The 12,894-nt window shown below is 44.7% G+C and overlaps 1 protein-coding gene across 1 annotated transcript in view; it reads left to right on the forward strand.

The window, feature by feature from the left end:
• The window catches only part of PFAS (phosphoribosylformylglycinamidine synthase), a 257,939-nt gene that overhangs the window by 223,599 nt on the left and 21,446 nt on the right, over window positions 1-12,894 (forward strand). Inside the window, exons 23-28 of the mRNA XM_085618581.1 lie at window positions 2,236-2,381; window positions 3,798-4,008; window positions 4,488-4,579; window positions 5,185-5,299; window positions 7,413-7,571; window positions 8,090-8,242. Of these exons, the coding sequence (XP_085474707.1) occupies window positions 2,236-2,381; window positions 3,798-4,008; window positions 4,488-4,579; window positions 5,185-5,299; window positions 7,413-7,571; window positions 8,090-8,242 (876 nt within the window). The remainder of the gene's footprint in view (window positions 1-2,235; window positions 2,382-3,797; window positions 4,009-4,487; window positions 4,580-5,184; window positions 5,300-7,412; window positions 7,572-8,089; window positions 8,243-12,894) is intronic.

The following is a 12,894-nucleotide window of genomic DNA, read 5'->3' on the forward strand; positions in this document are numbered from 1 at the left end:
TGAGCGGCTGGGCTCCCTGTGGACATCGAAGGGCTTCGGGAAGTGGGACACGATCGGCATCAGCACAGTGGGAGATCTCTGGACGAGGGGGGGCTTCAAAACTTTTGAGACGCTGCAGGCGGAGTTTCAGCTGCAGGGCACTGAGTACTTTCGGTACCTACAAGTCCGCCATGCGCTGGGCTCCGTCTTCCCGGATGTTGCATCCATTCCGGAGTCTTCCCCCCTGGAGGACAGAGTGCTAGATGGCCATGTCCCGGACAGCACGATCTCCCTCATATACAAAAAACTGATCAACGATAGATCGTGCCTGCTGACTAGTCTACGCGAGGCTTGGGTTGCCGATGGGCTGGAGCTGGACGACGAGGATTGGATTTCCGCGGTGGCCTCTCCGAAAGAGGTGGCCATCCCGGCTCGCCTTCGTTTCGTCCAGCTCAAGATCCTTCACCGGGTCTACGTGACGGGGCCACGGCTTCTACGTATGGGTTTTGCCGGTGACGGGCTGTGTAAGCGTGGTTGTGGAGCGGTGGCGACTTTTATGCATATTCTGTGGGAGTGCCCGAGGGTGGAGCGACTCTGGCGTGGTGTGCATGAGGTTCTGCGTGTGGTCACGCGTGTAGCGCTGCTGCCTGAAGCGAGGAGGTGCCTGTTGAATGTTTGGGAACCGAATGACTACTCGGTTCCGCAGACGCGGTGGGTGACTCTGGGATACATGATCGCGAAACGTGATATTGCTCAATTGTGGGGATCCCAGAGGCCCCCTGCGGTGTCGGCCTGGAAGGAGCACATGGATTGGTGTATGTTCCGTGAAAAGGTGGTGTATGTGGCGAGGGGTAAGCCTGGGGCGTGGATGAAAATCTGGGGCCCCTGGAACGCCTACCGTGGGGGCATTTGTGAGCCGCCACAGCTGCCGGCTGCCTCGCCTGCTCCGTCTCCCAAGATGGCCCCCCTCCCCCGGCCACGGACACGCGGTCCCCCAGCCCCTGATTCATTCCCAGTCCCCTCTTCAGTGTTTTGCTGCTGGTTTGGATCCCCCACTAATGGAGCACGTGTTGTCATTTTGGATTATGGGTTGCCTTGCGGGTGTGGTTTTTTGAGGTTGTTTTGTGTTAAGAAAATGGAACCGTACTGTGGGCATGGGGCGGTGAGGCCTGCACCATTGATTGCTCCTGTTTTCCCACAGTGTACCGCTGAGAGATTTCTTACTGTACATGTCTACTATGCTTTTGATTCGCTAGCGGCCGGCCGGGTGGTTGTAGGCCCATACCTGTAACTTTTATAAACTGCAATAAACGGTTTCAAAAAAAAAAAAAAAAAAATTAATATCTACCTTATCCTTGGAAGCAAACTCTACGTAGATATCATTTACTTTAGTAAAAAAGAATTTAGCTAAAGAGTCGCAAAAACTCTGCGAGGAGGGAGGGACTAGATCTACTGCTTTACCTGCCAACTGCTGTACTACTCCAAACAATTGTTTGCTCGAGTTCTTAGCATTCTCTATTTGTTGAGCATAGAACTTTTTTTTCGCCTCGTTAATCATTTTTTTATAACAGTGTAAAATGTCTGTGTATTTCCGTCTGCTCTCATAATGATCGCTCGGTCGGAAATGCTGTCCATAGAGCTGTACAATCCAGTTCCAGCCGACATGAATTCTCCGACTGCCTGTCGGAACCGATTCAGAAAGAGCATGCAGTTTGTAATCCGACCGCAAACATTGTAATCGGTCGGGAGGATTGGAAACCGACCAAGTCAGGCTGAAGCATTCCGACGCGGTCGAGGAGATTCCGACTGTCGAGAGGAGGCTTTCTGCCAGACATCGTAATCAGCCCTTAGTGTTTTGCAGCCCCACACATACCCTAGAGGTAAACAAAATCTGAAGTGGAGTATTTGTCCTTGTGTGTTGTGGGTTTCAGGGAAGGTACCACGAATCCCCTTGAAACAATCTCCTTCAAGAACAAACAACTTGAAATGTTCGAAGTCCAACACTAGGTGAAAGGAGTGTGCACATCATGTGAATCTACACCTCTACATGCTACAAACCGATTGTTACAGTTAACTGATACTTTTCTTGCAAAATTCACTTCTGTTGATTTAATGTAACCTAACCCACCAAAACATCAAGCCAAATAAATAGACCTGACAACAATCTTTTTTTCGCTATAGTGAATTAATGCACAAGAACATCTGCTTCAAAATGTACACAAGTTCTCTGGCATGATGAATACTTTCTATCTGCAGCTCTTGAGATCCTGTTTGCAGAGGAACTGGGCTTGGTGTTGGAGGTCCAGGAATCTGCTGTGGACACAGTGTCTCAGAAGTACAGAGCAGCAGGAGTGCAATGCATAAAGATCGGCTGTACTTCAGGACAGGGGCCACAGTCTTTGGTAAGTTAATAGAGTTGGATTAATATAGAAAGGTTACCACTTCTATCAGGTGAGCAGAACCTGCTTTGTTTTACTGTTGCTCATAGGCAGGGTGGCCGTTCCTCGCCTCCTTGTTCTCCCGGTGTGCCTATGAGGCCTGAAGCCTTCTCTAGTATGTTGCATAATACATACTGAAATTCATGAAAAAAGGAAACACATGATAAATGTTGGGAAATGTGTGATTATGCACATATATTAGTAAAGGTGCGTCCCAATAGACTGTTAATTGGGCAATTCCTTAACATGAGTACTGTAGTGTATTGTCTCCATGCACATACTTTGGTCATAGTAGCTGCACACTGTCATACAGTCATTGCCCCGTGTTTAGCAAGAATCCCCTACTAAGTGAATGTGAGCTTGTATGAGTGGAATTAGTCTCTGCTCACTCTGAAATAATCCACATTAGAGATGTGATCTGGTGATTATACCAATAGCATTGGGAAGTGCCATTGGCCAAATTAAATAAATAAAAATGATTCTGGGCAAGTACGTTTCTCTCTGTGCCTCAAATTATGAATGTGCAATGTACACATATGAAAAGATCTGTACGGTCTCAATTTCATGTACCCAATTTGCTGGCTCCCTCAGTTCTGGGTTGCTGTAGTCTAGACTCAAACACACCTTGCACTATTTTGTGTCTTTGGGTCTTTTCAAGGTGTATTCATCCATTGCCCATGAACTTGGCCCTACTCCAGAAGGTGGACTAAGGGGCAGATTGCCTTCAACGGGCAGTGAGAGAAACTTTTCGGTGGCAGAGAAAAGGAGTGACAGCCAGCATAGAGTACCGCAAGAATGGTCTAGCGACTGTGGTGGTGTGCGCATGTGAAGTCCCACAGAATAGGGACTATAGATTGATGATACATCCAATCTCCAAGGTATGGTGGTGAGGGATAGTTCCTCGTATAACCGAGAACGACGGGGAGTGGGTCGAACTCTGCATCATTTGATTGAGGCAGAGAGGGGACATAGGACCTTTATCCATAAAGGCTCACAGCCTCACAGAATGTGACTGGGTTAAGAGTCGTATAATATAGCACAGGGAGACAAAAAGAGGATATAATGAGTATTTGGTGGAGCAAAGGAGAAAGCAGGAAGGGATATTACTGAACAGTCAAATGATGTTTGGTATTCCACAAACCTTTGTTCAGCCACTGTTGGCTTGGCCTTTGTACAACTGCATGGGCCAGGTGTAGAGTCCACACAGTCTAGAAAAAATGGCTAGGGTGTCCGCAACTGAGCATGCTTGCTGTGCACGAGGAACTAGAATGCATTCAAGGGCATTTGAATAATAGCACCGTTTCTCTTTCATCTTTATTTTTTGTCCATAAGCAATTATATGTTCCTTGTAATTCCTTTCTTCTTTTGGATTTTGTCCAGGTTAAAGTTTGTATAAATGGTGAGAATGTGCTCTGCGAGGAGATGGCTTACCTCAGAGGGTTGTGGGAGTCCACCAGCTTTCAGTTGGAGAGGCTGCAGGCAAATCCAGTCTGTGTATCGCAGGAAGAGGCTGGGCTTAGCACACGCAGTGGATCCAGCTTCAAGCTCTCCTTCGACCCTTCAGAACAGTCTCCACTTCTTCAGGAAATAGGTAATTATGTCCTTCGTACTACACTTCTCGAAGAGCACTGGAATGGTGGATGTTATAGTAATTTACAGAGTTTTAAGTCTCTAGGCATTGAACAATGAGTGTTAGAGCTGTGGCAACAGTACTCTAAGCTCTAAATCTGTTAAGTGTGTAAAGGATTCTGTTCCCTCTTCATGTTACATTACGTTTGTGGCCTGAGACATCATCTTCTGCTGCAATATTCAGATGATTTGGAGTCCTCTTGTAGTATTTAGGAAATGTTCTTTATGCTAAAGGTCATCTTTGGTTTTATAGAGCATGGTTATGCAATTAGCAGTGTAGTGATTACATTGTTGTATGTTCTGCAGTTACATCTCCTATCACTGTAGATCACTGTGGCTAATGGCACACGTAGAGAGCAAACTATGCATTCACAGCTGTGTGCATAGGCTTCAACAGTGCATACGCTGTGTACATCGTAACCAGGTTTTGTTCACTAACAGGTGTGTCTCCACCTCGAGTTGCCGTCCTGCGGGAGGAGGGGAGTAATGGGGACCGTGAGATGGTGGCTGCCCTACTGATGGCTGGCTTTCAGGTGAGATCAGGGCACTTTGATTCTCTGTTCCAATATATAGAAATTGGGCATCTATGTAACTTGCCACAGCTGAGCCTCTTGTGCCATTCTGGTACCTGTTGATTACACTCAGTCATGGAAAGCAACATTCCTGGTACTGCTTCCAAGCGCCTATGCATTTGTCTGTTCCTGTTGTCTTCTGCGCAGCATTTCTTGTTTTTTCACTTGGTTTGAGAATCAGAGCCCTGGCAGTGCACCTTTCTCCAGAACTGTATTTTTTCTTTCTCCTGCTTTCCATATCTTGAGAGAGTTTGGGCAAATCACAATCTGACTATGTAATCGGATTGTGTAACTATATCATGGAGTCCCATAGGTACTGTCACAAAACCTGCAGGGGGAGATGGGGGCAACCTTGAGAAATGACCACCTTGTGATACCAGTCTGTCAAAAAGCTGTCTCTGCTTCCCTCCAGTACCAGGCAGTTATGGAGATGGAGCCGGTTCTTCCTTATCTGTTATCTTTAAATAGTACTCAGGGGAGATTCAAATGTCTTCCCTCTTTGTCACTTTTTCGCGTCCTAGCATAAGTCATGCATGTATTTCATGTTGCCATTCCGTTCTTCTTAGGTGTGGGATGTGACCATGCAGGACCTCTGCTCTGGAGCAATTACCCTGGACTCCTTCAGAGGTTTAGTTTTTGTTGGAGGATTCAGCTATGCAGACGTGTTAGGATCTGCTAAAGGTGAGTTTTATATAAACAATAAACTTGTGTAGTATACTAGAAATTAATCTCATTTATGCACTCATCCTAGTACCATCCAAGGAATAGAACGCGTAGTAAAGCCAGTTCAATAAATTATTTGATTGAGTAAGTACTTTGATTGCCTTTTACAGTGAGCTAAAATATATATATGAATATGTATTTTAAATTAAAATCGGTATTGATGATTGCTATCTTAAATGCTGATAAAAATTCTGTTTGTCAAATTTTACTGACATACCGTACTAATTTGATGACATACCTTGCTGATTCATAGACATACCGTACTGATTCAAAGGCATACCGTACTGATTCATAGACCTACCATACTGATTCATTCCTGTCACCCTTATCTTATATTTTAATGTATTGTTCCCAGTTTTGTGGTTTTTATGGTGGCATGTAGGTCTGTATTCATTTTTTTCTCCTCTTATTCTATATTTCCATATTCACAAACAGTTACATCCATTATACTTCCACATGTATTTTAGTGATGAATGCGCGTTCTCACTTCAATGCCTGTAATGTTTTTTGTGCAATAAATGGCAATAGGTCATGAAGAATTATAAGTCCTCTGAAAATATCAGCCCTGTAGTATTATCACAAGCACTCCTGCAACTATTTATCACATCATAAATTCTTGCTGCCTTTAATTTTCCTTAAGCTATCGAAAATACATAGCTAAAGATGATGGTTATGAGCAGTTAATGGCAGGAAGAGACCCTCAAAACATGGCTTAATTTCTATATTCTGTTTTAAAAAATGCCAAGTAATGTAGGGAAATGTCTGATTTATATCTGTATATATATATGTAGAATTTCATCAAAACTAGGAGTTTCCTATATAGTCCTGAGTAGGTGCAGTAAGAGGAAATGGGCACATTTCAGAGGGAGTGTCTGATGTCCATACACATGCATGTTATGAAGTTTCATGATATAATATTTTCAGTTTGGGGACTTTATTCTTGAAAAATAAAGATATATTTTTTAATTTAAACAGCGTGTACTGCCATTAGTATGGCATCCCAGCTCTCTCAAAGCTAGGCCCTTTTGCTTCCTGACTTCAAGAATTTTGGCAGACCACACTTTGAGTTGTAATTTCAATAATTTATTATATGTTCTATTGTAGTTCATAATAGGAGTGTTTTAATAATTGATAAGAAATTAAGGACACTATGGGAGGGATGTGTAACCCCCTTGATCACTTACAGATGGGTGGTGTTTCCTCCTATGATCATTGAAAATAATAGTCTTGCTCAGTGCTTAATTTGAGCCTGTGGTTTTCGGTGCTCGGCACCGGCACTTAATTGTAAACATCTGTGCTTATGACAGCTGCCACATGGTGACGCTGTTTGTATAATTTTGAGAAGATCAGAACAGCAATTGTTTATTAATTCAGTATACACTAAAAACAACTAATACCTGCTGCCCAAGCCTTTTTTTATAGCTTTGAGGGCCTGCAATAGTCCGAATTATCACACTTGTAACAGTGCTGGTTAGTAGTTGTGTAGGTACTGTCATTGGCAACGCTTGCAGTGCCAATGGGTGGTGCAAGCTGCAGAGGCCTCCTGACGGGGCCACTGGCACTTATTATTTTTACTAATTAAGCACTGGTCTACCTTCATTTCTTCACCATTGCATATGCAGTGTGCATTCATATAAAGTAGCACTTTTTAATGCATTGCTCTCTAATAGATGAAAATGCGTGCAAAGAAAATCTGGCCAGGATTCGGCGGTTTGTGTTGATAGTCTTCATGATCTTCTGTAAATCACTCCTAAACACCACCTACTGGTTATTTTCACATGCAGAATAGTGATCTCAATACAGCAACAGGTGATGGAAACATACACATGTGCGAGAATCCACTTAAACTACCAAGCTGAAAAAGGAATGTTACTAAAATGTAACTTTTTACCTCAACCCTAATGTTTGACTCCTTTGAAGGGCACCCCCTTTTAACACTTTATATACTCTTGTGCATATGTCGTCGATATACAGTGGCAACATTTAACTTCTGTACGTTTTGGTACCATATATGTCAGTTTGTGTGCCTCTCTAGTAAAGATATAAATCCTTGTAACTCATTCTTTCCTAGGGTGGGCAGCTTCGGTGATCTACAATGCCACTGCCCGTGCTCAGTTTGAAGCTTTCCAAAGGCGCAGAGACACCTTCAGTCTTGGAGTTTGTAATGGCTGCCAGCTGATGGCCCTCCTGGGTTGGGTAGCACCCGATGCACAGAAGAATGAACAGAAAGGTGAGTTCAGAAGCACTTATGCCATCAAATGTATTGTATGTATGTGCAGCTAGTGGGACTGCTAATTACTTCAGACTGTAGAAATAGAGGCTGTTATGAGGGGCACAGCTGCACTGTAGTAGGCATTCCAAAAATCCAAGTGTAGCCTCAAGCATTGGTCCACAGATTTGTTTTTGAAGAGTTGCTTGGTTGCAGAATAGTAGTCCTTTCTGATGAATTTGCTTTTGGAACTCAGTGAGAAGATGAAAAGCCTGGCACAATGTGAACCACGCCTGATAGTTTCAGGTCTGGTGGTAATTGTGAACTTTGTAGATCAGGAGAACATATCAAGGGTGGCTGATGGTGAAGCCCAGGTTATTGTCGATTTAGTTCAGTACTGTGTAATTGTTTGAATTTATACTTGGACAAATGGGCTTCCATAAGAAGAGTGTTACTACTCCAAGTCCAGAGCTAGACAGGCTGTTGACAATTCAAAATGCAGCACACATTTTATTAAGCACCATTATCTTTGCTCACAGATGGAGACATCAGTCAAGGCGTCCTGCTGAGCCACAACCAGTCTGGGAGATTTGAATCGCGTTTTGTTAGCGTGGCTATTCAGGAGAGCCCTTCCATTATGCTGCAAGGGATGGCTGGCTCTGTCCTTGGAGTATGGGTTGCACATGGAGAAGGTATGTGAAGATTTTATTCTTGATCTGGCCATGCCATAAATTTATGAGTTTCACTTTATCCCTAATATGAAGGTGAGTTACTAGTTGTAGGCAAGCTCTTCTTAGTCTTTGAGACATAAGTAATTCCTGGCTTGATTACCTATTTATGCTTCTCTTTTTGGTGTTCATTTATTTATAGTAATTACTTGTTCCTGTCCAAGAAGGAATCGGCACACTGCTATGTAAAATAAATATAATAAATAAAAATGCTAATAATTTGAGAAATGCTATATTTAAGTGATTCTTGTCACATCATCTGGAGCTCACAATTGACCATGGTCGAACTACGGCTAGGAGATTTTGTTAGTGTGGCTGCATTCAGAGTGAAGTAATGTTCTTTACACTGGCTGGAAACCCCTAGGATAGACCTACTGCTCTAAGCCTGTTGGTCTCCACCTTCTGCAAACTTGAGCACTGTCCTGCTAAAAATATCGCCTAGTATGGTTAGGGCTTAATAAGGTGCAATAGCAATGTTTAACTGACTGTGGTATAAAGCTGCTGATCAGTGTAGATTTCAGTGGCTCACAGTTAACCACTGTAGCAGGGTGGTGGCATTTTCTTGAGCTACCAACTTTTTACAACAGCTGGGACTATGCAAACCAAAAACAAAAGTGAAACCACGGGTCAGACACCTACATCGTGCAATTGTTTGGGAGTCAATAAGACACTCCTTTGGTGGGTCTGCCTTCTGACTCTCTAGCTGGCATAATAACGTGTCTTTGTTTGTTTTACCTACAAAACAAGAGAAAATAGAAACTCTTGATTCTGATGGATCTTCTTCCACCAGATTCTTCACCATATAAATTATATTAGCAGACAAGCTGAGCAGGCGGTGCCTGGCAGGTCGTAAGTGGTGCCTACATTTCTAGGTGGCACACAGCTTCTTCCAACAGTGGGGAGAGTCCTGGCTAGATCTCTTTGCTACCATTAAGAATGCACAATGTCAAAAGCTTGGCGCATTAGAGTTTCTGCAAGAAAACTCATTAGGAGAGACATTCTGGCTGGATGGAACACTGGACTCCTGTACGCCTTCTCGCCCCTGGCTCTCCCGCCATTTGTTTTGAAAAACATCACGAATAACCAGGCCAAAGTCTGGATTGGGCTAGGAGTGTGTGGTACCCTGAACTTCTTAGCATAGGCATCTGTTTTCCAGTCAGGCTACCACTTCACATGGATCTTCTGATGCAGTTGCAGGGCAGAGTGCTCCAACAAAATCTGCGCACCTTCCATGCTTGGAGTCTGAATGGCAGGGACTGACTGCATTTTATCTTCCACCTGAAGTGGTGGAGGCCATTGTTGCGGCCCGGAGTGCTTCAACTAAATATACTTTTGCTGGGCTCGGGGGCAGATTTGTGACCTGGTGTGGTTCTCATAAGACTGATCCCTTACAAGCAAAGCTGGCTGACATCCTTTTGTTTATTGTATCTTTAGTCCTGCAAGGCTGTGCATTGGACTCTATTAAAGGTTATTTGCTTAGCCTTTCTACATTTACTGGACCAGCTTCCCTTGTTTAAGTATCCTGTTGAAGTGAGATTTATTAAAGGTGTGACACACGTCCCCTCCGAATTAGCTTGTTATGCCACAGTGGGACCTTAACTTGGTCTCACCATATCTCATGTGTACGCCCTTCATGTCAATGCACTGATGATCGCTGTGTCTTCTGACATTAAAGACTGTCTTGCTCATTTCTGTTACATTAGCTTGTCACATGAGTGAACTTCAGACGCTTTCAGTACAATCGCCCTCGACTCGCGTAGCATTCTTGCAAAAAGTCAAGTCTCCCTTACACATGAGGCAACCCATCACTCTGCCAGCATTCTTTGCTCCCTCTCACCCTTCGAAAGAGCGGAGGAGGCTCCATCCACTGGAACCCAGAAGGGCTTTTAAGCATTTATAGTGATTGCACCAAGGACCAATAAGTGGATGATCATCATTTTGTAGGGAGCAAAGAAATGACAAGCGTTACAGAGGATGACCCTGTCGAGGTGGGTAGTCCTCTAAAATTTAGATTTGCTACATAATGACTAAGAAGCAGCCTCCATAAGGTCTGACAGCCCTTTCCACCAGGGCTAAGGCTACTACCATTGTGTTTGCACTTGGAGTGCCTATGCTTAACATCTGCCAGGCTGGGATATATGGTAACCAAAAGATCAGTTTAACCTCTTCAGTGCCCCGCCCTTTCCCCGCCCTGTGCCGGGCCTTTCATTAGCGGGCGGGGTTCATGACGAGATAGTCTCGTCATGGGCACAGCGCAACCGCGATCCATGACGAGACTATCTCGTCATGGGCACTGAAGGGGTTAAGGTTAAAATATTCCTTCAGTGTGGAGGAATTGCCTCTCTTCTGCGCCTTCTTGTCCAGACAGGTAGTCTGTTTGTCTCAGGTTTCCATTGTTGCACGGCTGTTGGCAGCACAAGACAGCCAAGTGGGAATGGTGCATTTCGTTTTATTGTCTGGAAAACCTATTCAGCAGGGAAGGAATGATGATTCTTCACCAACCCACCAGACAGCAACAGTATCTGGGAAGAGCATCAAAGAAAAAAGGCCATGAAGGTTGTCACTTCCACAGAGTATGAAGACAATCTGGATAGAAATACCAAGTTTGTGCAAACCTATATACAGTGTCCTCAAAGGACATAAGTTATTCTGCACACCGTGTCATGGTTCTGCAGTCACATCAAGCACATAGAATCCAGATCTCTGTACAAATAGCAAGAATACTAGTAATGGGTACCTGTCGATATGCCAGAAATAGGGACCATCTGTTAATCCGGCTATTTCCTCACACTGAAGGATACCCTATTTTTTATCTCTGTCCTCTGAACATCTTATCGCAGAAGGAAAAATCAAATTCAGGATGCTCCTGTTGGCCTATGTTCCGTCCGACCTTGGCAACAGGATGGTGACTTTGGACCTGCAGGATGCCTAATTTCATGTACCCCTCCTTCAGACCCACAGATCCTACTTTAAGTTCAAGGTAGGCCAGAAGCATTTTTAATTTGTGCTGCTCCCCTTTGACCTCACCAGTACCCCTTGGATGTTCTGGGTTACTCCTACCTTGAGACTGGCTGTTCATCACAGTTAGTCATAGACTACCGCTAGATGACAGTGAACCTCCTGACATGATTTGAGATCACCATCAATGTGTGGAATTCATACCCGACTCCTTCACAGTTTTGGACCTTCCACCAGTCACGAGACCAGGGCATTTGGGCTATGTTCCCTATGTTTCAGCCTCGGTACTGGATCTCGGTGAGAGTGACACTGAGGTTTCTGGGCCACCTGGCCTCCTGCATCCTGCCTGTCGACTATGCTAGGTGGTATATGCTGGCACTGTAGTGAAACATGAAGTCCATTGGGCCCAGCATCAAAGGAACCTGTTAGATTCCATTGAAGTTTTGAAGGAGACTGCACTGGACCTGCAGTGGTGGCTAGTGACAGACTACTCTCCCTGCTCCACTGAGGTGATGGCGGTGACAAATGCATCATTGCTGAGATAGGAAGGTCGTCTGGGAGAGATTTAGATATGAGGACTCTAGTCTACAGTGGAGATCCATCTGCACATTAGCGTGTTGGAGTTGCAGACCATTCACCTGGCCGTTAAAGCAATCCTACCGTAGATCAAAGGGAGGTTCAGGTTCTCACTGACAACACCACCGCTACGTGGTAGTGCAACATGCAGCACAGGGTGGGGTCCTGGGATCTCTGCCAAGAGGCACTTTTTCTCTAGAGCTGGCTGGAGCGTGAGGTCATTTCCCTGGTCATGAACCTCCTGGCAGGATTTTTGAGCCCCAGGATAGACCAACTCAGCTTGCGGAGCCTGGCAAATCACGAATGACAGTTACATTCCAAGGTGGTACAGGGCATCTTCCGGAAATGGGGAGGACCCCAGCAGGATCTTTTCACCACCATTGATTATGTGCAGTGTCAAAACCTTTGTGTGCTGCAGTTTCCAAAACCGTTCTCTGTCGGAGATTCATTCCGGATGAAGTGGAGCAAAGGACTTTTGTATGCCTTTCCGCCGCTGCCTCTCCTGCACTGAGGTTTAAAAAATATCAGGAACAAACTGGCCCAGTCATCCTTCTGTCTCTGGATTGGGTAAGGAGAGTGTGGTACTCTGCATTTCTGTCATGAGCATAAGTCCTCCGACCAGTCTGCCACCCTCAGGAAGCTTTCCGAGCACCAACAATATGGACCCGTTACCAGTGAAACTGGCAGATATCTTTCGGCCTTTGGGTGTTTGCCTGACCAGCCATCTTCTTTGTTTGAATTACCTATTGTGATGAGGATTCTAAAAGGTTTGTCTCATATGTTTCCTCCTAAACCCTTTGTGATGCCAAAGTGAGATCTCAGTTTGGTCATCACTTCCCTAATGTGCACACCCATGTAACCAGTGCACAGCTATCCATTATGTCTTCAGACCCAGAAGGCCATATTCCTGATTGCAATAACTTTGCTTGCCCACATGAGTGAGCTCCGCTTGCTCTCGCCTTCCACCACCTTTTTCCTTGATAAAGTTGAGGACCAGGGCAGCCTTTTTTCATGACTACTTTTCATCTTGGGCAATCCATAACTCTCAGAGTTTTCTTAGCTCTGCTTCACCCCCCAGAAGG

This window comes from Triturus cristatus, chromosome 7 (assembly GCF_964204655.1).
Source record: "Triturus cristatus chromosome 7, aTriCri1.1, whole genome shotgun sequence".
NCBI classification, from domain to species: Eukaryota; Metazoa; Chordata; class Amphibia; order Caudata; family Salamandridae; genus Triturus; species Triturus cristatus.